The sequence below is a fragment of the Electrophorus electricus genome, chromosome 1, assembly GCF_041902795.1.
Source record: "Electrophorus electricus isolate QZ-2024a chromosome 1, ASM4190279v1, whole genome shotgun sequence".
Taxonomy (NCBI): domain Eukaryota; kingdom Metazoa; phylum Chordata; class Actinopteri; order Gymnotiformes; family Gymnotidae; genus Electrophorus; species Electrophorus electricus.
In genome coordinates, this window is record NC_137497.1 from 31,716,098 (window position 1) to 31,741,156 (window position 25,059).

General features: G+C 45.2%; 3 protein-coding genes across 5 annotated transcripts in view; 1 reads left to right on the forward strand and 2 right to left on the reverse strand.

The window, feature by feature from the left end:
• The first annotated feature begins 11 nt into the window (after nt 1-11).
• rpp38 (ribonuclease P/MRP 38 subunit) lies at nt 12-2,590 on the forward strand. Its single transcript, XM_027009468.3, has one exon. It carries the CDS (start codon nt 1,400-1,402, stop codon nt 2,264-2,266), a length of 867 nt encoding a protein of 288 aa, XP_026865269.2. The 5' UTR covers nt 12-1,399; the 3' UTR covers nt 2,267-2,590.
• Nucleotides 2,411-9,803, reverse strand: nmt2 (N-myristoyltransferase 2). Its single transcript, XM_027009486.3, has 12 exons — nt 9,651-9,803; nt 8,361-8,478; nt 7,997-8,141; nt 7,510-7,628; nt 6,821-6,912; nt 6,224-6,340; nt 5,509-5,679; nt 5,228-5,336; nt 4,913-5,083; nt 4,638-4,805; nt 4,364-4,501; nt 2,411-4,075 (listed from the first exon to the last, which is right to left on the reverse strand). The coding sequence occupies exons 1-12, from the start codon at nt 9,758-9,760 to the stop codon at nt 4,055-4,057; spliced, it is 1,479 nt and encodes a 492-aa protein (XP_026865287.1). The 5' UTR covers nt 9,761-9,803; the 3' UTR covers nt 2,411-4,054.
• Nucleotides 9,804-21,440: 11,637 nt separating this feature from the next.
• The window catches only part of fam171a1 (family with sequence similarity 171 member A1), a 28,836-nt gene continuing 25,217 nt past the window's right edge, over nt 21,441-25,059 (reverse strand). For all 3 annotated transcript variants that reach the window (XM_035526640.2, XM_081715191.1, XM_081715192.1), the window contains exon 8: nt 21,441-24,997. In XM_035526640.2, coding sequence (XP_035382533.2) covers nt 23,275-24,997 — 1,723 coding nt within the window. In that variant the 3' untranslated portion in view covers nt 21,441-23,274. The remainder of the gene's footprint in view (nt 24,998-25,059) is intronic.

Sequence of the window (25,059 nt, forward strand, 5' to 3'; positions counted from 1 at the left end):
TGACACGTAGAAATTCAGTTTGAGCACCACTTGTTGCCAGATTGGGTGGATTTACGTCCGATTTGGGACACTAGTGATTCGGACCAAATGCGGAATGACTCGCGATTTTATAAATAAAGCATTTGTTAAATCCATTTCTTAATCGTGCACGTCCCGCGTCACCTAATCATTCACCAGAGGTTTGACTCACTATGGCTAAATCTCATTCGGTTGTGTTAACATGGGCTACGCATTGCCACGATCACCTGCGGCGTATCTAACGCTTCCGAGTGCTTGGTTTTTTAAGTACAGTTCTACAGTGACTTAAAAATATTTAGCTCTTACATTTGGTTGAATCTTGCTAAAGATGCCAAAATAGGGAAAATAAAATTTAACGGACAGAACGAGCGATTGGTTGATTTTTTAAATTGTAGACTAGCTGGCATAACAGTGTCCAGAGTTCCAAAAATATCAAGTTGGACTTTTTTTTGAATGATTTATGGTCTGCACGGCCTATGAAGCTAAGACAGTTGTTTAAAAAAAAAATCTGTGTTAGAAACCTGGATTTTTGTCTCGTTGCTTATTGCAGTATTGTCATTAGTTGGTTTTATGATAGTATGAGATTGGTTCCTCTCCCGTGTGTGCGAAGAGAGAAAAGGGATGAGAGTTACTTCCGTGCCGAGGCTTAACCTGTCGCGTTTACGCTATTATTAGAACATGGAATAGATGTGGCAGATCATTTCAGAGTTGCGTCTTCTATTGCTGCATCTTCTATTGTCTGATCCGCCTGTGCGAACAGTTTATTATTGTTGTAATTTAGACTGTAAGGCCTACTACGCATCTTAATATTATGGCTCAAACGTTGAATTTAGTCCGTGTGTTGTAAAGCATGAAACCAAGCTGCTAAAACTCCACGATTCCGTAGGCTATTCAGACAGAACGCACAACAGACCGTGCCAGAGCAGAACAATTCATTCTTGCACGTACGATATCATCTGCATGAAAAATTAATTAGTGAGCATATTCAAGACTTCCCGACGCTTGCTGTCTAGTCTTTTATTGTCTTGAGACTCTGCGGCGCCAACGCAAACTCAAGACCGTTTCATGGCATACGCTCAGTATAGTCTATCGGACAAACAGTAGGTGGCGGTATGCATTTCAGCACAATGTCGCGCAATACAATGTGAAACCGCAGAAGAAGGACTAAAAATGGTAGCGCCCTGAGAGTTTTCCCGTGTACGTTAGCTAATATGGAAACAAGATTTGGGCTGCTAAATGAAAATCTACTTAACCACTCCAAAAACACTTTACAGATAGCTGTACACCAGTCCATCGTTTTTAAGATGCTAACGACGTGTCGTTAAACCTTACGTGGCAGTGTAGGCTTTTAAGTATCTCGTTTGCGTGATATGATAGCAGAATGGCCACGCCAAGGAAGGGAATGAAGAAGGAGAAAAAGAAGCCGATCCCGGTGAAAACGTCCCTCAATAACCCGTACGACCTTAAATGGACGCCCCTAGAAAAGGGCCATGCGGGATTCATTCTGAAGACGGTGAAGGAGAAAATCGACACGCTTGGTTTGAAGAAAAGACGCGTGAGCGTCGTCCGCAAATGGCAAAAACGAAAGACGACGGATGAGCCAACTACGTCCCCCAGTGGCCCCGGTGAATCGTCTCAGCAGATCAAGTGTATAGAAGCGACCACCGCACCGGGGAGCTGGACCGACCGGGATATGAGAAAACAACTGGCGATCGGCATCAACGAGGTCACCAAAGGATTAGAGAGAAACGAACTTAGCTTGCTGATGGTGTGCAGCTCGGTCAAGCCCTCGCATATGACGAGTCACCTGATCCCACTGAGTAAGACCAGATCGGTGCCGGCGTGCCAGTTGCCTGGTTTAAGTAAGACAATTTCGGGGTGTCTCGGTCTTGACAGCGTTCTGGCGCTGGGCTTCAAGCGAGGGGCCGACAAGTTCGCAGACACCGTTGATGCTATCGCACCAAAAGTACCGAGGCTTGACGTGGCCTGGGTTCCTACGGAAAGGAAATTATTTGTACTTGGAAACGATGGAGCCGGAGAGTCGCGCTCGGAGGGAGCGGAGCAGCAGCCTGAAGAGTCCCACTCAGCCCCGGCGAAGGGGCGAAAGAGGAAACTTTCTACCGAGGCTGCAGAGGCGCCAGAAGTGTTGCTCCAGCCCCTGAAAGTAAAGAAAATCATCCCGAATCCCTCCAAAATCCGTAAAACGAAGCGAACGAAAACGAAGCAAAAGAGAACACCGATGGCTTGATCCTTGTTGAATGACCGAACAATATTTCCTTTGTTTATAACAGTCATGTTTTTCAGTTTCTTAAATACGTTGTTGACATTTACGAACTACTGTTGCTATTCCCCCCCAATCAGGTTGAGCTCGCAAGAATAACTGAAGCGTGTGTGTTTGTCTGTTTCAGATTTTATTGAATCAAATATCCATGCTGGTATTTTTCGATGTATATTTAACAATTAGATAATTGGGAGGCCACCGTTTTTGACATGGTGCTGGTACAATTTTCTTTAAATTTGTTAAATAACCTGCAATGGAATTCAATAAAAATATCGTTTTCAGAAAGACAAAGCTGAGTGTCATTTCAAAACTACATCTGATAGTTAAAAAACGACCTTTCAAATAAGGCAAGTACTTCAGGTGTTCTCACCAGCGTGACTTGTAAATTCTTGGACCATACACATCAGCAAAAAAATCCACATCATGCTCAGTTCATACAGCAAGCTTCAGGACAGCATACACAAACTTGATATTCGCAAAGCGCCCTGGACCTCGGGAATAAAATCATTGTTAAAAACAAGCTCATGATTTTAAATGTACGATTGTAGTTTTTTTTTTTTTCTTCCTTCCTTTTTTTATAAGCATACCTGGAGGTGTGCTTGTTTTTAAAAGCACTTGTTTGAAAAGCACTGTTGCAGACTCTCCATACATCGCTGCCAGCAAGAACAGAAGCAGAACAGGTGGCATCCACTCTAGAAATGATCAGCTACTGGAACGTCCCGTGTAACAGTGACAAGTCATTTAATTTCTGTAACGAGCAGGTTTCTTGGCAGCATATAACCAAAAGCACTGGGAAAGCATCAGCGATGAAGAGCATTGTCAAAGTGACAATGCAAACATGATTGTTCATTTTGTCCATTTTCTTGTGCTTGTATAATGAAAGATCCCAGGACATGCTAAAATAATTGCACCATTCAAACTTTATCCTACTTTCAGTGTGATGGATGCTGTCATTATCAATAATACTGACAATTAAAAAAAAAAAAACCCAAACATTTAACTTAAATACAATTCTAAATATCAGAATTGTTTGAAATAAAAGACGCAGGAGTGCATGGAATGAAAACTACATCTGGCGTCACAAACGTTTAAAATGCAAACATGAAACTCAAAATTTAAAACGATTCACATTCCTTCCAAACGATGAAAAAGAGCGTAACGATGCACACTGGAGCATCCTGTAGAACATGTGCTTTAAAAAAAAAATACAATACATTCATTCTCACACATGTACCCAGCAATATGCCTTGGTCCTACTGACTAACCTCTGGAACTCTTCTAGCCTGCGACATCACAGGCAGCTCCCCTGTAAAATTTTTGGATTTGACCCTGCGCCCGTCCCCTGTAATCCCTTGTAAACCACAAAACACAATAAATATCTGGATGCTAGTTCTCCCACACGAACATTAATGCACCTTCAAAAGAATGTGTGGGGGGGGGGGGGGGGGGTTTGGAACGTAACCAATCATCAGAGAGCCGTGCATATGTGTGCGTTTTATAAAATGACGACAGTTTAAAGGAGTTTTAAGAAATTAAAGTGTAAATGTGTGTTGATACAGTATGAAGAAATTGGTCAGATGCTGATGTGTCACATTCTTATGTATAGAGAAAAACTGAGAGAAAACTCTCACAACCAAAATAACACCCAAGAGCTGTGTGATGGAACTCATTCACTTTGAATGGACTTTTTTTTTTTTTTTTTTTTTTTTTTAAGTCTTTGCCGCCCACCTCTGGTATCAGCCAGCCTGTAGCTCGTTACTGTAGAACAAGACCGACCTGGGAAGAGAGGTGAGAAAGGGAACACCAGTCAGCACGTGAAGGCTGAGAAGCTCCCCCACAAACATAGTGCTTAAACGCCAGCATCGCATTTTCCCAGATCTCCTGCACACTAAAACACCAGGCCCAACTCCCCAAATCTCGTCAGGCATTCTCATGGCAATATGATTGTTTCAAGATGACAAAGCACCTTGTACGTCGCTCTGGATCAGCTAGTTTCACACAGGTTTTTGATAAGCTCCCCATGAATAAACAGAAGAGTGGAATGTTCCAGCCGGGTGTGCCCACCTTCTCTGGGTCCATGGGGGGGCATTTCCAGTTGTAAAGGTAATACTGAAGGTTCCCATCTCCGATGCCAAACTTGAGCTTTTCCAAGAAAGTCTTATTCTCCATTAAATCCAGAGCATTAAAAACATCAAAGCCTTTCTGTAATGGGGACAGAGATAGCAAAAAAAAAAAAAGGCATTACTCTTCTGGCAACCAAAGTCACAGATAATAAACGTATTTAGCACAGACATGTCACTTATTCAACAGTTATCACAAACTGAATACTTCCTCGTACTAGTTTGGCGAGTATGAGTGCGTCGTTCATCAGGTCTATAAGTGGCGTGTCCATGTGCACATTGTAGAAGGAGTATGCTGCCTTCAGGCTCTTGTGTAAGGGGTGGTGCATCACTGTGGATGGCAGCGTGTAGAAACTGGTGAAGTCCGTCAGCACGCCGCCCTGACCCTGACCCAGGGAGCAAGAGAGGGAGATGGAACCGCGGTCAAACCAGCAGCCACGTGCCGTTTGCTGGTGGAGGTTTGCGCCTGGGTGGGAACGTGGGTGCATCTTACCTCCACGACGTATGTGTCGATGATGTTCTCCTGTGGGAGGAACCAGTGGTGCACCTCCTCCTCGCCCATGGTAGGTCGCAGGTGGAACTGGCTCAGGTACCTCTGGAGCAGCGCGGTCACCTGCTTCACGTCAGAGGCCACCATGGGCCTCAGGCCAGGGGTACGCGTGCACTGGGGGGGGGGGGGGAGCGAGAGAATGTTAAAGTAATTTTCAACGCATAAAGAAGTACTTTCAAAATGTAGCACATGACCAGTGCTCGTCAACATCCTCACAGCCTTGGAACACACTGCAAGAAGGTGAACACAACTACTCACATCAGGTAACCTGTAGAGCTTCATGGTTCTCTGTAGTGTCATGTTCCTGCTGAGATGTGAAAATTTCACCTCAACAAGCTTCCTGGGGTTGAGAGAGCGATGCCAGTACCTGCAAAGCAGGAAATGGTGAAACGGAAAAATGTGCGTGTTAAAATTTCCCTTTACAAACACCGACGGTGCTAGGAAGGAGTACAGGCTGGCGTGGCTATTTTGCGTTAAGATACAAGCACCCCATTATCTTTCATTCATCATTAACCACATTTTGGGGTTTTGGCCGATACCTGCACGTGGAGACAGGTTTGGGCAGCACTACACCAGCGGTGTACACGGCCTGGAAGATGCTCTCCAGGTTGACCCGCCGCGTGATCTCTCGGATCAGAACCGGAGCCACGCGCTTTGAACGCAACTTTTTGTGCACGCACAGGAAGTTGATTTCCACCATCTTCTTTAATCTGGAATAAAGAGAGACGCAGTGAATGACAGAATACAAAAGATAGAGTTTAAAATTGCCTATATTTCTCTCACTGGAAAGGAAATCTTTTCATTCTGCTGCATGGATTCAGGCTGGCTAAACAGCCAACACACCTGGTGTGATTTGGAATCACCAGCGATCACATTCCCAAAGTGAAGAGCAACAACCTGTCCATAGAGAAGAACCCTCAACAAAGACAGCTGCTGCTGTTATTTAGTCATGCCTTCCAGATCTGCTGTAACTAAAAATACATCCAAACATGGACCTTGAATCTAAATCGAATCCTGGATTTTGTAGTCTCTGGATGTTAACGGAACAGTAAATGTAACTGATTGGCCAATGTATCCTCACACCTGAGTTTGAGATAATGGGAGGGTGGAAAGTCTATAGGACCTGGACCTCGATGAAGGATTTAAAGAGCTGTGTCCTTGTGCACATTAATGGCTTTGATTTGTCCCATCTTTTTAAACCATCAGCAGGACCAGAAACCGTCAGACCTCAACACTTTCAGATTACGAACTCACGTATCGTAGATGTGGATGTCTGCAGGAATGGCACTGATGAACCCCACCAGCTTCTTATTGGACGACACTCTGACGCCACAGTGCCACTGAGGGAGCCAGCCAGGGGGGCGCAGTGCCCTAGTGGATCCAGAGGGGGGAGACAAAACACAGACAAACGGAAGGTGGACCTTTAAAGCGCAGCACCATCAAGCAGGTTTATACCTCCATGCTCCGTGTGACGTATACATACTGGATAGACTAATAAAAATGATACCATTACTAGGCTTTTGTGATATATAGGTTACAGGCTGTCAAAATCGAGTTTCAATTTGTTGGTCATGATGGCTAAATCTCAAACAAAATAACATCACTCACACAACCCACACCCCCCAAACTAAGCTAAAAAGACGTGGCTAGTGGCATTTATAAAGAGATTACTGCTTCCTTGGTTAACCAGCCACTCCTTAATCCGCTTTTTACATATTCTTTTGCGCATTTCCTACAAGCCCTTTTAACTTTACATTTCATTCTCACCTGCCAAACAGAAACAAAGCAACAGAACAAGGAGTGAGGCTGTGTATAGGGGGAAACGCGATAAGCCACTTGAGTCTCACGTACCATTTGAGAAAGTTCGGAGAGTAGTCAAATCTGAACATGTTGTCGTCATCCTCCACATAGTTTTCATTCAGCAGCGTGTAGAGCTCCTTCAGCTGCAGCAGACAAAACAGGAGAAACAGAAATGCTTGGACTCCATTCATTTTAACAGGCACTGAAAAAGTAGTCTGCCTAAACACACACATCTAAACAGACAGCAGGCCTCGTGCACAAATCACATGATATATGACTGAATTGAGAAACATCTAGCATTCACTGAATTTCTGGTATTTAGAATTGTATGAATAAAATTCATTTATGCCATTTCACAGCCCTTGATGGTGTTACTGACAACCGCTGTCCAGCGCATTTCATTTCATTTACAGTATTTAGCTTACGTTTTTATCCAAAGTGACTTATTATTATGACTGAATGCAACTTGAGCAACTGAGAGTTCAACTCAGGGGCACAACATTGACAACCTGGGGGTGGTGGGCTTGATCTGGCAACCTTCCAATTACAAGTTGAGTTTCTTAACCACTGAGCTACCGCTGCCCACGTGTCACTCATATGATCTATCGGCAACGTCATATGAACCAACTTCATAACAAAAGTAGAAAAAACTTAGGATAGGAATATGAATATGTTCTTGCATAAGATCCAATGAACATAGATTAAGAAATAAAGAAACCCAGACACACACACACACTTACGACTTCAGCATTGCTGAGATCCAGTGTGTCCCACATAAAACCTTGGGGGAGGGAATATGGCTCCTGCCTGACATTCTCCTTATCTGGTTCGATTGGCCCATGACTGGTCACTACCTCATCTGTGACAAAACAGTATCACATGGACAGAGCACTCTCAACCATTTCACTGCGAGTTATACTGTGTATGACTATGTATGTGACAAATAAACCAAACTTGAACTTGTTCTTAATTAATTAAACCATCCACTAACCTTTAGCTAAACAAAGTTCAAATGTTACTAATATTCTCTGATACTATAAACAATGAATGCTTTCTAGCAGCATTATTCTTAATAACTTTGGATCCTACCACAGGTTCTCATGAAATGTTTTGTTTCAAAACACTTAAATACTTTTAAAAGGTAGATCTGGAAGACCGAGCTACAGAATACATCACTCAGTAGCTCCTGAATTACATATCTGAGAATGATTTGGAAACAGAACTTACTGAGCTTAGGAACAGGCTGGGTGTCCCAGAATTGGTACTTGTGCTTGGTGGCCTCATCTATGCTCTTGGCAGGTCCCTGGCAGGTGGACAGGAGCTCCATGGCACGCTGGATGTCCTGGAGCTTCTGCATGGGAATGGCTGGATTCTGATCAGGAGAGAGTACATTACCAGGTGAAATTCCCAAGCATGAGTCAATCTGAGCAGGCTCGTATTTATCTTAAACTGAAACACTAACAATAAAGGAAGCGCTACAGTAAGTGATTACTGTCATTGGACCATACTATATGTTCAATATTTTTTCATGTGTGCGCATGCGAGTTGCGTGGTAGGTACAGGAATGTGTACAGCCGGAAGTGTTGGGAACCTTTATCTCCTGAGAATCAGAGGCAGAATCAGACTTGGTTCCACCTGAGCTGGGTTTTTCTTTCTTTCTCTTCTGCTTTTTCTTTTTCTTCTTTGCGCCAAGGTCTCCACCAGGGCTCCTTCGCAACACAGCATAATCGGCGGGCGACGTGTTTGCACCATGTAGACAGAGGTTTCACTGTTAACATTCAACTACAAGGCACAATATTGCCTGAGGAATTAGAATATTGAATGGTTCCTGACGCTATTTCTACGTGCAACACGCCTTACACCTTGGCTCTAACTGACAGCAACAATGAACACAGTTCATATAGCAAACCAATGTAGCGTGATAAATTGCCGAACACACCGAAGTATTGCGGGTTCGTGTGAAGTTTCGCCCCGTGTCGAGGTAGCTGGGTAGCTGAGCTACTGACGAGCCGTGATCTGCCTAACAACAGGGGACCCGTATTTCAGTAACTGGGCTGCCACTGCCATTATCTTGCCGTTACTGTCAACAAGCAGCTAATGCACGAAGACGCAAGTTTATTTGTAGCTAGTCAAGCTGGCTAGCTACCTTGAATACTTACATAATTATTTGCCCATTTGTGATTCTTAGCCTGCTAGTGGCTTCAATAACCCAACGCAGGACCCGTAACTTACCCAGCTAACCAGCCATGTATCTAACTAGCTGTTAAGTTAGTTCACGCTAGCTTGCTAGTAAGATAGATAGCTAAATTAACCTGCTCAAATGTGCAGTATAAGCTACTTAATAGGCTCTAAGACTAATGCCGTGGCGGCTGTTAACGTTGACCAGGTAACAACACCAAACTGTTTTCCACAGATAGCTAGCCATCTTTCTTTGCTACAGCGAGCTTGCTAGGCTTTCATTCAAACGTGGGCCGTTACAGTGGTTATCGAGCTAGCGTAGCTTAGCTAGCTTCTCTTAGCTAGCACAAAGCATTCATATGACCTGGTCACAAAGCAGACATCACTGTACACCAAGCCAAGTTAATTCATTATAGATCTTGGTCAGCTGCCCAACACCTGCACTGTCGGAACGTATTTGCAGGCAATCACAACACCAGTGACGATTATCTGTAAATGACCCGACCAGCTAGCCGTATAATTGTTGACAGTTGGCGAGGATGTTCTGCCTGTGTGACATGAGGGCTAGTTCGAGTTAGCCACTAGCTAGCTGGCCAAGTAGGGAGCCTTGTTCGCCACCCTGGCCATTATCACGCTCGTAAGAAACTCAAGTTAGAGGTATTTTCACGCTTTGCAATGAAAATAATAATAATGAAAGCGCTACCCTTGCAAGTGTTCATTTTCCTCTTCATTGTCTCCATCGATACCGCAGGTATCCTGGTCATCCAGTTCCAGACTCTGCTGGCTGGCGGCAGACTCGCTGTCTTCCGCCATCGTGAATGAGGGAGAAGAACTCAGACGTGCCTGAGAGCTGGTACGCCAGTCGCGGGACCATCACTGTGGCAAGCCGGGGAAACAGCACCCTCTGTCGGTTAGTAATAAAAGTCGTCTTACTAATTGTAGGCCAGACATCGCCTGCAACAGAGCCATGCTCAACCAAGGCCAAACACAAAAAAAAAGATAAACATTTATGGAATGATAAAGCCAAACACAAAAAAGATGAGGAATTTATGGAGTGATCAAACCATGTCAGCAGGGACTGGCTGTAGCTGAGAAACAACAGCTGTTGTACACTTGTATAGGTATGCCAGTTGTCACTGAATATGATATTGCACATTTGTGGGGTTGCTGGGGTTAACCTTCTAAAAACCTTATTTCTTTACCAGAAATATAGTTCAGAGACATTTTGCTAATTATTTTTTTCCTATGGTATAATTAGCATAAGATCTATTGCTAATAGTCTACTGGCTAACCTTCTCAGTAATAATAAATAGCTGTTCCGAAGAGGCATTACATTACATTTACGGCATTTAGCTGACGCTTTTATCCAAAGTGACTTACAATTATGATTGAGTACAACTTGAGCAACTGAGGGTTAAGGGTCTTGAATGAGAAAATTCCAAGAGCCTGATTTGCATTTATATTTACATTTACAGATGCATTTGGTAGATGCTCTAGTGCTTTGTAGCCCCCATCAAATACTTATCCTGATATGAGTATCGATAGGTCAGTGTCAAGAATACTATCAGGCCCAAGCACTGGTTACAGTGGAAAAAGACTGTAGTAGTTTTTTGTGTGCATATTTGCATATTTGAAGATGAGACTTCAGCCTTCGTTCAAAGACAGCCAGTTCATTCAACTGCCTGGGCACCAGCAGAAAGAAAAGTCTTGATGCAGGTCTTGTTTGTGTCTTAAGGAATTGTGGTTTAAGTAGAGGCTCACGGGCCGTTTTGGATTTGATTGTTGGCCTGTCATTGCTTTCATTTACATCTGAACTGACCTTGAGTTTTCTCCATTAGGTGTCATTTACATAACTGTTTATTTCTTCCAGCTTCTTTTTGAGATTCACAGGATTTCCTTTTGTAATTATTCCCTTGCCATGGAACAGTGGGCCACCAGAATTAGTATCAGCCTCTGCTCCTTCACCCTGGCTAGAGTAGGTGAGATCGGGCCAAGTCACGGGGAAAGCATAGCACAGCATCCTGTAGCAGGGGTGGGCTAGAGTCTCTACGCCAAGGAGGACATATTTGTCCTGTAGTGAGAATAACACATGCCAGTGCACTTTTACATGAGATGTGAAGAGATCTATGGCCATCTGACTGAATGTCCTCCAATGGGAGGAGACCAATTGACAGCAAGTCTGTACCCAGATGGCCAGAACATGTGTTGTGTGCAATAACAGGAAGTGTTTACCACCATGCGTTGTGAGTCAGCCAGTTCAGTACCACCCTGGGCAGTGGTAGCTCAGTGGTTAAGGTACTTGAATCAGAAGGTTGCCAGTTGAAGCTCCACCACTACCAAGTTGCCACTGTTGGGCCCCTGAGCAAGGCCCTTAACCCTCAGTTGTTAAATTGTATTCAGTGATTAATTGTAAGTCACTTTGGATACAAGTGTCAGCTAAATGGTGGTTGATGCATCTACAACTGTTGTCACAACTAGCACATGGTGTCTGCAGAGAAAGTGTCTCAGAGCTATCCATACAGACTCTATGAGACTAGTTAATACTTTTTAAAATTATTATTATTATGGCATGCAGTATCATGATTCAAACAACCAAGGCTTGGATAACAAAGACCAGCAAACTCAGATAGAAAACACAGGGTGTCTATACACACATAGATGAGGGCTAACAATGAACAGGTGATACAAATGAGTGAATACCAAGACAAGGACTGGAATGGAGAAAATGAACCAATGACATGAGACAGGGAAACTAGGAGGGGCCAATCATGAAACTTAGTCAATATATATTCATATACATGGAATGAACTCAACAGGGAACAGCATCATGGGTAAAGCATTCACCACTGCAAGAACTAGTCACTGAGTGGCATGAGAGGGAGTAGTTGTAGGGAAAATGGTTGTTGTGGTGGACGCCCCTTGGTGGTGGAGGGGTAGTGCTGTACAAGAGATTTTTACACAAATCAAAATGTAAAAAATCTAAATTTATTTATATTGCACTTTTTACAACAGATGCTGTCACAAAGTAGCTTTACAAATGTCCGAGTCCAAGCTCCCAGTGAGAAGCCAAGGGCGACAGTGGCAAGGAAAAGCTCCCTAGAGGATGAGGAAGAAACCTTGAGAGGAACCAAGAAGAAGAGGGGCCCGTCCTCCTTTGGCCGACAACGGTCACCACAATAACAATTTTAGGAAAAATCCATTTAAAAAATGTAAAAAGAAACAATTAATGTCTAGTCCAACTTTCTAGACATTAATTGTTTAGAAACAATGGTGGAGACTCAGTAACATCATGGCATCCCACAAAAGAACATCCATTAAGGGCAACGGAGAGTGTCTCCTCCTTGACCCCACATTTTCATGCCGGTAATGCGCACCATTGCATTCACAGAGCTAGACAGAAGATCAGTGGTGGATCTGAAGCCTTCAGGAGATATGAAAGTGTCCATGGGATCAAACAGCTTTTCACGAGGCATGGAGTTTCCTCTGCAAAGTAAGCAGTGCTAAGCAAAATGCTTTAAAGATGCCTAAAACATGTGCTACTGAGCACACTGAAAATGCACAATTATGCAGAATGTCACCACTGGTAAGCACCATCATATTTAATATGAACAAAGAGCACCTTGGTTGAAAACTGTTGTCTTTTAAAGATGATATGACATGAGATGACATAAGAAGGTTGAGCAAAGGAGTAGGCTAATAAATACATCAAATGGAAATATCAACAGATAACATTTGTAAACAATGACACTAGTCTAGTCAACAGTCAATAAGTCTAGTCAACAGTCAGGAGACGCTAAGTGGGTCTAGCTTCGATTATTGAGTGTGATACTACCAGGTCTTAACATCCAGTACAGGTTATCTGATCACATGGACAGTGTACAGGTGTAAAGGAGTCCAGTGATCTTAATCTAAACTCTAAGTCAGTGTATGACACTGGCCCGAACCAAGATGTTTACAAGAGCTGTGTGGAAAAAAAAGTCAGTGCAATTCAAATAATAATAATTTTAAAAAATTACATTTCTCAGTTAAAAACAAATCGGATTTCCAGGTTGCCATTAGGGGTGTCACTTTATCAACCCCAAAATGTGAAACTATTATTTTGTTATTCATTTGAATGTTTGTCTTTGACACCAAAAGAAAGAAATGGCTTAATCTAAGCCTTGACATGCCAAAATCCCTGGAAACCAGACTGAAAAGGAGATACAGGACAGAGATATATATATATATATATATACATACACACACATACACACACACACACATATATATACACACACAGGTGTGAAAAAGTGTTTGCCCCCTTTCTGATGTTATTTTTTTGCATGTTTGTCACACTTAAATGTTTCAGATCATCCAACAAGTGTAAATATTAGACAAAGATAACACAAAATGCAGTTTAAATGAAGGGGGTTTTTTTTTATTAAGGGGAAAAAAAAAAATCCAAACCTACATGGCCCTGTGTGAAAGAGTGATTGCCCCCTAAACCTAATAACTGCTTGGGCCACCCTTAGCAGCAACAACTGCAATCAAGCGTTTGCGATAACTGGCAGAGAGACATTTACAGTACTGTGGAGGAATTTTGGCCTACTCATCTTTGCAGAATTGTTGTAATTCGGCCACATTGGAGGGTTTTCAAACATGAACCGCCTTTTTAAGGTCATGCCACAGCATCAGATTTAGGTCAGGACTTTGATTAGGCCACTCCAAAGTCTTCATTTTGTTTTTCTTAAGCCATTCAGAGTTGGACCTGCTGGTGTGTTTTGGATCATTGTCCTGCTGCAGAACCCAAGTGCACTTCAACATGAGGTCACGAACAGATGGCCGGACATTCTCCTTCAGGATTTTTTGGTAGACAGCAGAATTCATGATTCTATTTACCATGGCAAGTCTTCCAGGTCCTGAAGCAGCAAAACAGCCCCAGACCAATCACATTACCACCACCATATTTTACTGTTGGTATGATGCCCCTTTTCTGAAATGCTGTATTATTTTTACACCAGATGTAATAGAAGGTATATGTTCTTTCTCGTCAGTCCACAGAGTATTTTCCCAAAAGTCTTGGGGATCATCAAGATGTTTTCTGGCAAAAACCTTTGTTCTTTTTGCTCAGCAGTGGTTTTTGTCTTGGAACTCTGCCATGCAGGCTATTTTTGCCCAGTCTCTTTCTTATGGTGGAGTCATGAACACTGACCTTAACTGCGGCAAGTGCAGCCTGCAGTTCTTTGGATGTTATTGTGGGGTCTTTTGTGACCTCTTGGATGAGTCGTTGCTGCCATTTGTGGATAATGGCTCTCACTGTGGTTTGCTGGAGTCCCAAAGCTTTAGAAATGGTTTTATAACCTTTTCCAGACTAATAGATCTCAATTACTTTGTATCTCAGTTGTTCCTGAATTTCTTTGGATTGCCACATGCTGTCTTGCTTTTGAGGGTCTTTTAGTCTACTTCACTTTGTCAGGCAGATCCTATTTAAGTGATTTCTTGATTGAGAACAGGTGTCAGTAATCAGGCCTGGGTGTGTCAGCTTTGCAAAGATGTGATAAACCACAGTTAATTTATGTTTTAACGGCGGGGCAGGGGTAGGGCAATCCAATCCAATCCAATCCAATCCAATCCAATCCAATCCAATCCAATCCAATCCAATCACTTTTTCCACACAGGGCCATGTAGGTTTGGATTTTTTTTTTTCCCCTTAATAATAAAAACCTTCATAACTCTAGTCTTCTGAGAAGCTTTCGAGTTTGGTATTTATTAGCAGAAGAGTTTCCGCTTTCTGGAATTTCCACATCTCTGCCTGCCACCCCATGGAGACGCCTGGCTTCTCCCTTTAGTAGCTTGTTGAAAGTAGAGTATTGCTTAGCATCAGGAAGGGATACTCGGTCCGTCACTTTGATCCTAGAACAGAAGGTGCTCTTCTGCAATTCTTTTTCACTATCTAAAGGTGGTCTCATGGAGATGTCTGGCCACAGATCTGGGTGCTGAAGTAGGAAGACTGGACCACTACTCCACTGATTTGGTTTGGCCAGCTCTTCCAGTGATATTACCTGGGTAATGTCTTCAGCAGGGTTTTGTGCACCGTCATGGTACTGCCAGGACTGCTGGTCATTTCTTGCATCTCAGCCACTCGGGTCCTAATGAAAACCTTGAACCTACAGGAGTTTGAGAGCAACCAGGTTAAAGTACAGTTGAGTCAGACCACAGGGTGGTTTTGCTGATCCTCAGGGTAAGCGCTTACCCCATAGCTTGTAAAGTTGGGCTCCAGTATATGCTGCACATAGTTTAAGTCTGGGGCTGGACAGCTGGTGTTTAGGTGCCATCCTTGATCTTGCCATGACGAATGCACAATGGACCTGACCTTTGCTACTTTCAGACTGCAGATATACAGAACCATAAGCTCACTCTGAAGTGTCACAGGTGTGGATTTGTCTGGTAATAAATCACTCATCTGGGGAATGAGATGTCAGACAAGGATTGGAGTTCCTCCTCTAATGTAACCCAAGTCTGTAGCAGCTCTTCAGAGAACAAGGGATCATCTCATTCTCAGTGCTTGTCCCAAAGTGCTATATTAAGAATTGGCCTTGCTTGTGAAAAGGATGAGGCTCAGGGGGTTGTATTGGCTTGCCATTATCTTGTACATATGAGCTCTCTTAACCTGCCCATAAGCTGCTTTGCTTCCTCATCTGATATAAAGGCAATTGTATCAACATGGACACTTTTCTTTATTTTGGTGCAAATGCCATCACCAGCAGAGTACTGTATAAAGTGCTTCTGCAGGGTGAAGCATATGCAACATGGACTGCAGGCTGTGCCAAATGGGACAGCGTGCCACTTGTGTACTGTATATCAGCTTCTCTGTCTCTGTCTTCTCTCTTACTAGGAGTGGTTTAACTTACTCCAGCAGCATTCCTTTGATGCCTCCAGTAATGGCAAAGGAATGTTCATGGAATCTTAACAGAAGTCTCAGGAGCACTGGACTCAGCCCTGGCCCTGGCAACAGGGCCTCGTTAAATGCTGCCCTTGAAGTACAGCTGAACACTACAATTTTTTTTTCTGATATGGGTGACCATATGGTGTGGTATGTACACACACTCCCTTTTCGGTCATCCAGGTATTGGCATTTTCTCTGTAGTGCTATACAGGCTAGGTATATTTAGCTAAACTCGGGAGCTCTGCAGTAAATGCCTTCTGAATCTGGAAGCTCTTTTTGTTCGTTACAATGATATCATCTTGAATGAAACTGAGGCTCATTCCAGGGTTTGCATGCTTCTTAATGCTAGAATTCTGCTTTACCCGTCAACCCCAACTTGCTGAGCAGCAGCTGCTTTCAGTATTGGGCTTGGTGTTTCAAAGTGACCTTAACTACCTTGAGTAGAGGGCAAGTGCCAGTGCCAGACAGGTCGAGGTCATGCGTTTCTGCAATGGAGCTCAGCACAAATGCAGCAGAAATAGAATTCGTGGCGTTGACGTCATGCAAAATGAGCAGGTGCCTACCTTTGTATATATTGTAGGGTTTCTGACTGGCCTTATGGCTCCAACACTGCATGTTAGTTTAATCCAGTGTGCAACCTGTTCCTTTGTGAACTTCTGGAGGTTCACAGACTGGCTCAGAAAAAAGATGAGCACTATCACAGTAGGGACAATAAAGCCTTTTTCTTCCCCAGTTTCTTGCTTGTTGGGCACTGATTGGCAGTGATGGGACATTTGATTCCAAAGTATCAAAGGTTATTTTGCTTTTTACACAGCACTCTGATTCAACACAGTGCATCGAAGGTACTATTACGATGTGGCTAATGATGTCCAAGCTACCGAAACATCGGATGGGGATGGGGTTGTTTTGATAGGTTTGCCACTGTCCAATACTTTGCAGTCTATAACAAAGTGTAAAATCCCAGCATTTTACATAAAAATGGTGAAATGGGGAAAATATGAAGGCAACAAGAAGGAAGAAAATACGGAAACTGGAGAAACTGGATTGAAAACTGAGTTTGATACAATCATTTATTTCTGGCTTACAGCTTGTAAAAGCTATCAGGCAAAGATTAAAAAATCAACAAGGTAAGCGATAGTACACAGTTTTGAATGTTTATTTTGAATGCAGGTTTCCAGATAAACATATCAGGTGCGAGTGATCAATATGGAGGCGATTGGGAGTGCGGCAGGGGTGCGCCTGACCGGGTGCTGAGCAGCACCGTGACCCTCTGCAACTGTTTGGAAAACAAAACCAGTCGAAATAAAAGTCTAAACTAGCTTTGCCCGCTTTTAAACAAGTTGAATTACAGTTGTCCATTCAGAAATTCAGCATACGTATTTTCCCACACATAGCAGCTGGGAACCGATTTACGAGCCTCGAACGAACGAGTGCCATGTCGAGCTACAACCAAATTAGAACCAATTTCACATGTTCTGTTTATTTTACTTTGACATTTCATATCAGTTAGCCTAACGTAGCTACCGGAGCATCCAGCGCTACTGGCCGTGACCTTAATCAGAGTCGGGACACTTGTGTTGTTAGCGTAACAAGTCCAACAGGCGATGTAATGGCAATGAACGCTGGTTGGATGGGGTCCCAGTGAGTTTTTGCCCAGACAGACTCCAGAATCACCACCGGACTTGCTCGGTGAAGCCTCCAGAAAGAAATCTTTGTAAAACCATAACGTTTTAGGTTCAGGCTTTCTCGCATATACCATATACTGAAAATGTAAGCTCCGCGCCGAACTGAAATATGTGGCTTCTCTAAATCAAACATGACTATGCTATTAGTAAGTGCAAACTGAACTGATTGCATAGACAGTATAATTGGCTTTATTCGAGCACAGCTTTGTGAGGGAACGTGGTGTCATTACATTTCCTACCCTTTAACCTTATAGTCTCGGTAATAGATATCTTATTGATGCAAGTACATATATTCCATTAAATCGGAGAGGCCAAAGAAATAATACAAAAAGATTTGGAAAAACCCAACAAAGCACATGTTTCATGAGAATGTCCTCAGTCTGCAACACTGCGTGCTAATACAAGCATGAATTAAGGCAGGAATATCCTCTTATACAGAGTCCTGCAGTAATACGGTTACTGAAACCACCTGCTCTGTATTCTTCGCTTGTTTCATACATTAAATCTAACGAGTTCTCATCACTGAGAGCGTTCACTGATATTACACCGACTAAGAGATTTAATGATACAATTAAGGACTCAAAGGACCTTTACCGTAGGACTACACATAAGATGATAGAGTAGCTAACAAAGTATTGATTTGTAGTTACAGTTGTAGGAAATTACGGTCATACCTATGTCATAGAAAAATACTTCAGGATTTGGATGCAAAGATAAGAAAGGGTTTGCCAAGAAACCTTAACCCATTAATTGTATTTTTCAGCACCTGGACAGCAACTTAGAGATGATGCGGGTAATGGTCTTTGACCAGTTAAACTGGTCTTCAGAAAGCATGGAGTTTCCACTCAAGAGTAAGCGGCACACAGAAATCTGACTGACAATATAGTCAAAAATACCCAAGAGATTTTGTTCACTGAAAAGCATGTAGCTGACTGCACTGTAAGGGTGCTATTAAGTAAAATATCCTCACCAGCAAGCACTCACAAAGTGCTAAAATGAGAATTGCTTGTTTCCATCAAACTGACCTTTTGTGATAATAATGTTAACAAATAATGAAAATGAACACGATGACGTTGTTTTGCAGTGCGTCCAGCTAGATCTCGACGTATGAACCACGGCCAGCCATGTTTTCAAGTCAGTGTCATGGTCAACAACATCAAAACAGGATTCCAGTTTTGAAAACATCTGTTGGATGACCCAGTTGGAAGCGGTGCTGAGCTGACATGATCAGAGCATTCTGTCCTGAACCGATGCTGTCTGTACCCTACCCCAACCACGCCCCACTGTCTGATGGCTAGTGGATGTCCACAAATGAATGACCAGGTCTGGAAACATTATGCTTCTGCAATAATAATAAAGTGATGAGAGAGAGAGGCTGACTGGGCATATGTGAATTATGAAAGGGAAGAGAAAAAAGTTAAATGTGTTTGTGTACAGAAATCTTGTAGTCAAGAGTACACAACATTTTCAAAACAAGATGGGGGCCTGGGCGGTTACCCTAGCAACCGATATGTGTGAGCACTTCAGGGAAGGACAGTCCTTGTGGAAAATTATAGGCGATGAGTACGAGAAAGCCCATAATCATATAACAAGAAAATACTTGCACAGAACAAGTAAAATAAACCTTACAAAATCTAAATTTCCATACACCAGTCCCTCACTTGATCATCACGAACGTACATGATTTCACATTAACTAATACGAGAGCTGGACAAGGGTTGATTCTGACTTAGAAGTATGAGATACATTTTACAAAAGGTACTGCAGAAGAGAACAGGCCCTTTTGTAGAGGAAGACCAAAAAAAAAAAAAAAAAAAATTAAATCCTACAATCAGTAACAGGATCATAATTAAAAGTCCAATAAACAAAACGAGCACTTTAGTAAAGCTCCCACCAGGGAAATCTAGTCCAAAGGCGAGAGAGATCACTGCTACACCTAATGAACAGAAAGAGTGAAGGGCCATGCTTGGTTATAATAGTAGCTTCACATTCAATGTATGTTACCATGGTTATGGGGCCAGCTCCCCCACTAGGAGGCTTTGCTAATGTTCCATTATGATGTTTACCCTTTTGGTAATGTATCACTCTTGTAGTACGTACGTAACAAAACAAGGAAGCGGGGGGGTGGATGCTGCTCTCAACGGAAGTGAGAGAGCACCGTTAAGGTTACCGCAAGCACCGTGCAGGATTAGCAGGTCAACGGGACCGCGGACGCCGCTGTTACGGACATTCTCGCCACGTGCCTGGGTAAAGCCATGGGCGAACCGCAGACAAGACTCCTCTGAACCGTGAAGCACGTTAGTCATGTTAGTAAAAGTCACAACACCTCTTCCCAACCATTCTTGGGCCCGGGCATGTCGATCAATCTACTGATGGGAAGATGTCTCAACGTCGACCGGGAGCAGCAAGGGAAGACAAAGAACAATGACGCTCCCACGGGGGTAAGAGTACATTCAACAATAGAGGTCCTTAATGGTCAGACAGTAAGCCTGAGTAAAGAACCAGTTTGTCCCAAAAGTGTCCACTGGGGTTATTAGGCTGCAGTGGATGTAGAGCAGCTATTATAATCAGACCACATTTGCAGTGAAGGGCCAGACGAGTCACAATCACTAAGCCTTTGTCGTCCTCTAGTGGAAACAACAGGGACTACAACAGGAGGGGCAACTGCTCGCTGAAGCAGGAGCCCCCTGTGGCTTGGAGGAGGATCCCAGTGGAGGGGGGATTCGTATCCAGAAACGGAGGCTGAGGTAGGCGTGGGTAGAGAGGGTTGTTTCAAAGGCTCATGAAACTCTTGATCAGAGCCCTCTTCTTCAGACATCACGGCAGCTGACTGAGCAAAACCCCCTGACCATGAGTCCACAAAGCACACAAATAATTAGCCTACAGGCACCAGTTCGTATCAGACAGAGAATTCAAATTGATAAGTCACTGAGACGCACGTTTTGAAGTCATATAAGGAGAAAATCCTGCCTTCATCATACCTTCGGAATATCGCTATCCCTTTCTAACATTAAATCAGCAGTCTGAACATTCATCTGTTTAGGAGAGGGCAATTTAAGAACACGGGTGCACTGATCACGCAATAGAACAAAACAAGGCTTTATGAAACAGAAACCAAGTCTCACTCCATGAAGTAGGAGGAGGGTCACTGGTCAAAGTTCCAAATTCAACAGAGAAAAGCAACTTTGGAAAAAAAAAACAGCTCCTCCCAAAAATCAGTAAAGCCAGAACACGGTGGGACAGAAAGATCTAGATCTGCACCAAGCCTGGCTTTTAAAAATCCATGGCCCATAGAGGTACATTTATAATTTCCCACCTCTATTCCTTACACTGAAGGACGTCCAGCACCGTAAGCCAAAGGACTTGGAATGTTCAGACTTGGTGCAGATCTCAGGAAGCGAGCCCCCAAAACTGGTGCAGCAAGACACAAACATAAATTTAAAGAATAATTGTACTGCTTCATAAATAGCGCCTTGATTTTTCTTTCTAACTGAGAGAAGGCGGAGCGTAGGTGAGAGAAGTGGGAAGAGAGAGAGAGAGAGAGAGAGAGAGAGAGAGAGAGAGAGAGAGAGAGAGAGAGAGAGGGAGAGAGAGAGAGAGAGAGAGAGAGAGAGGGAGAGAGAGAGGGAGAGAGAGAGAGAGAGAGAGAGCGAGAGAGATAGGAGAGAGAGAGGGAGAGAGAGAGAGAGAGAGAGAGAGCGAGAGAGATAGAGAGAGAGAGGGAGAGAGAGAGAGAGAGAGAGAGAGAGAGCGAGAGAGAGAGAGAGAGAGCGAGAGAGAGAGAGAGAGAGAGAGAGAGAGCGAGAGAGAGAGAGAGAGGGAGAGAGAGAGAGAGAGAGAGAGAGAGAGCGAGAGAGAGAGAGAGAGAGAGAGAGGAGAGAGAGAGAGACAGAGAGAGAGAGAGAGAGAGAGAGAGAGAGAGAGAGAGAGCGAGAGAGAAAGAGAGAGAGAGAGAGAGATAGAGAGATTTCTAAAAGAGAAGAGAAAAAGAGTATTTGTGCACAGGAGTGTTACAGTCAAAAGCAGAAATTTTCAAAACAAGTTGCCAGTGCCCAGTGCGGTCACCCTAGAAACCGATCTGTGTGCATTTCGGAGAACAGGTTGTGAAGAAAATGACAGGCAATGACTATGAGAAAGCCCATAATCTTAAACTGCTTTCACAAAGATGGGATCAGGACATCCAAAAGGACTCTTACAAAATCAAAATCCCAAACACCACTCAGTTTCAATAACTTTGCTTTTTTTCCCCACTTTATTATGGATAATAGGTATCAATTATAATACAAGCGATCAGCCCAAACATTCAAAATAGTGCGGCTGGGGGTGAATCAGGTACTGATTCCAAAGTGGTTATTACCATAGCTACCGCTCACAGTCACTTTCACGATCATACAACTCCATTACAGCACATCTCGTCTGACAAGAGCTACAAACAGCTGGAGCATGTCTACAAAAGACATACAGAATTACTCCCAAAAGGTCAGACAAATGCTTTAAACGCACAGCCTAGTGAGAACGTACACGCATACAAGCAGAGAAACACACAGGCACCAGCAGATACACATCATGCACACACACACACACATACACACATATATATATCATAAAAATGAAACGCAAAGGTGTGTAGACCAGGTGAGTGAAATCAGCGCGTGTGCATGAGGCACTTTAGACGGTCACTGCGGCCTGGGTTGGGAAAGCAGGGACGTTCAGCTGCTTGTGTGTATGTGCGCGTGCGGATGTGTGCGCGCTCATCATTCTTACACGAAGACCAAGCGAAGAGAAAAAAAAACAACAAACAAAACCAAACTACTTTTGTCGAATAAAACGTTCGCTAAAATATTGCATTTAACGGCACAGAGTAGTGAATGAAACATCAAAAAGGCATATAGAGCTTTCAAATCTTCAGTATCAAAGCGATGCATAGCTATGGGGCTCGGCTGAGCGGCCGGGGGGGGCGTATCAGTGGAGTCACGGGGGCACCGCTGACTGAACCCACAGCAAGGGGCCCGCCGGCTGGCACAGGCTGCGCTCAGCCTCCCCCGGTGGACAGAGTAGGAAACGCGACGAGACGAGCTGTAGATCGAAGGCACCAGCTTTCCCAAATGATTATCAAGTCTGGATTGTAACATGGAAGACGCCCCACTAGGATATGAGTAAGTGATTTTGCGCAAGTGCTCGCTGAGGGAGCAGAGCAACAAGGGAGAGCAGTCCCTGTTAAAAGCTACAGGGGCCTAATTCGACCGTCCTGGAGACGTGACCACCCTGGAGATTGTATTGCTTACCTGAACAGCAGCAATGGTTCATAAAGCTAGACATCTCACCTTCATATAATGGCTTTTTTTTTTTTTTTTGCTCAGTTCATTCAAAGAATAAAAAAATTAAAACAAAAACAACAACCAAATTAAAAAAAGAACCCAATGGCATAGCTTCTGTGCATAAGTGGTTCATAAGGAGTGCCATTTTCTTTTGCTCTCGGAATTCAGTTTGTTCATACATAAGCAAAGTCCTGGATTATAATCTTGGAAGTGCAGCTGTAAAATATTCCAGTATGAGACTGACCTCAGGACAGTTCCACTTCTCGTAGTCAAGTATGAAGAAAAATAAACTCAAACGCCCCCCCGCCCCCGGTCACATACCGACCGAAAGTCTGCCGCTAAAAGGCTGTTCCTGCGATGAAGATGGGACCGCAGGAGAAGAGGTCAAATGTCAGGGGTTCATTTGAGATTAAAGGCAAGTAGTGGTCGCTCCTCGCGCTTCTGCCACGGGCTCTTTTTGTTCTCGTCCTCGCCGCTGTCGTCAGGCGGCGCCATGTCGCCCTGCCCGCCGTCGCTCGGGGAGAGCGGCGGGCCAGTTTGAGCGCGTTCAGTCCTGAGTGTCTGGTCTTGGCCCCCCCGCTGCACCCCGTCCCCCTTCACCGAGGGCCCGGGGGGCGACGGAGGCGTTAAACTCTCCTCCTCTGCCTCCTCTCTTACCGCGCTGGTTAGGAGGCATCCCAGCGAGCCGTCTTCCGGCTCGGAGGCGTCGGCGTTTCCGCCGGCTTTGGCGTTAGCGTCGGCGTTTCCGCCGGCTTTGGCGTCGGCGTTTCCGGCGCCTTTGGCGTCGGCGTTTCTGCCGGCTTTGGCGCCCTCCACGAATACGAGCTGCGTGTACGCCGCCGGGGGCGCGGCGGGCCGGGCTCTTTCTTGCCCTTTGCTCAGGTTGCGAGCCCTGCGACCCGGGGTGACGTCGCTCACGTCCACGCCCGAGTCCAGGCTGGCGTCGTTGCTCCATGCGCTGCTGGCGCTGTGCCCTGCCCTCTGCAGGTCGATGTAAGAGTGACGGATGTGCGCGTTGGAGCGCCCGTCCAGCGACACAAACCAGGCTCGCGGGTGTGGGAGGGGCTTCCCTCCCCTCAGCTCCATCAGTGTCTTTTCCGCCAATAGCTGATCTTCCCCGTTCATCTGTACCACCCCTAGCCCCGCCTGGCTGAGGGAGTTGGGGATGGACAAGGCCTCGGGCAGGGCTGCGGTCTGCAGGGTCCACTCCTCCGCCGGCCTCGCCCCCGCCTCGCCCTCTCGGCCCTCCCCCAGGCCGCCCCCACCGTCGCCTTGCCCCGCCTCCCCCTGGGGCTTACGGGACGCGTTGAGCTCCGCCTGTATGCTTTCCAGCTCGCTCTGCTCATCCGACTGCAGCAGCAGCGCCTGGCCTGAGAGGGGGTGAGTCCCAGGCAGCCGTATGTAGTGGGCGGGGATGAGGAGCGTGGGGCGAGCTTTCTGATAGGTGGCTTCGCCCTGGCTTACCTGGAGCTCAGAGGTGCAGCAGAGCAGGGCCCCGGGGCGGGGGAGAGCGGCCGGCCGCTCCAGGTGGTCGACGGAGCGCGAGAGCAGGTAGTCGGCCGGGCGGCGCTCCAGAATCGTCTCCCTGTCCCTGCAGGGGGAGGCGGCGGGGGTCACGGGCGTGGCCGCGGCCGGCGAGAGGCGGAGCTCGCCGGCCCTGCTGTCAGAGGAGAGGCGTCCGGCCGACGCGGCGTGGTGCAGCAGGTGGGGGTTCGAGGGCGGGACGGAGGTGCGGAGGGGGTGGGGGGACGAGGAGATGGTTGAGCTGTAGCTGCGGCGATAATCGCCGCGCTGCGCTGGCGAATCAAACCCCTCGGAGGGCCCGGTGGAACGGGCCGACCTCAGCCCGAACGTTTCCGCCGAGCGACGGTGGCGCTCCCCGTCCGACGCGCGGCTCTGCAGCTCGTCTTGGGATGTCAGCAGCTCATTGGTGGACGTGTCGTAATGACCGGTCTTGAGCATGGGTGTGTGCAGGTCTGGCTCCGCCCCCACGTGGTCTAGGCGGGTCTCGCTGATGAGGTTCAGGTGGGACATGGACGTGGCCTGGTCACGCTTGGAGCCATCCAGAGATGAGGACAATGCAAACTTCTGGTGAGTTCGGCGAGAGCGCACGCACTTCCTCCTGACGAGACAAAGATGAGACAAAGATGAGACAGCAGGCAAAACATCATCACTCATCCACTA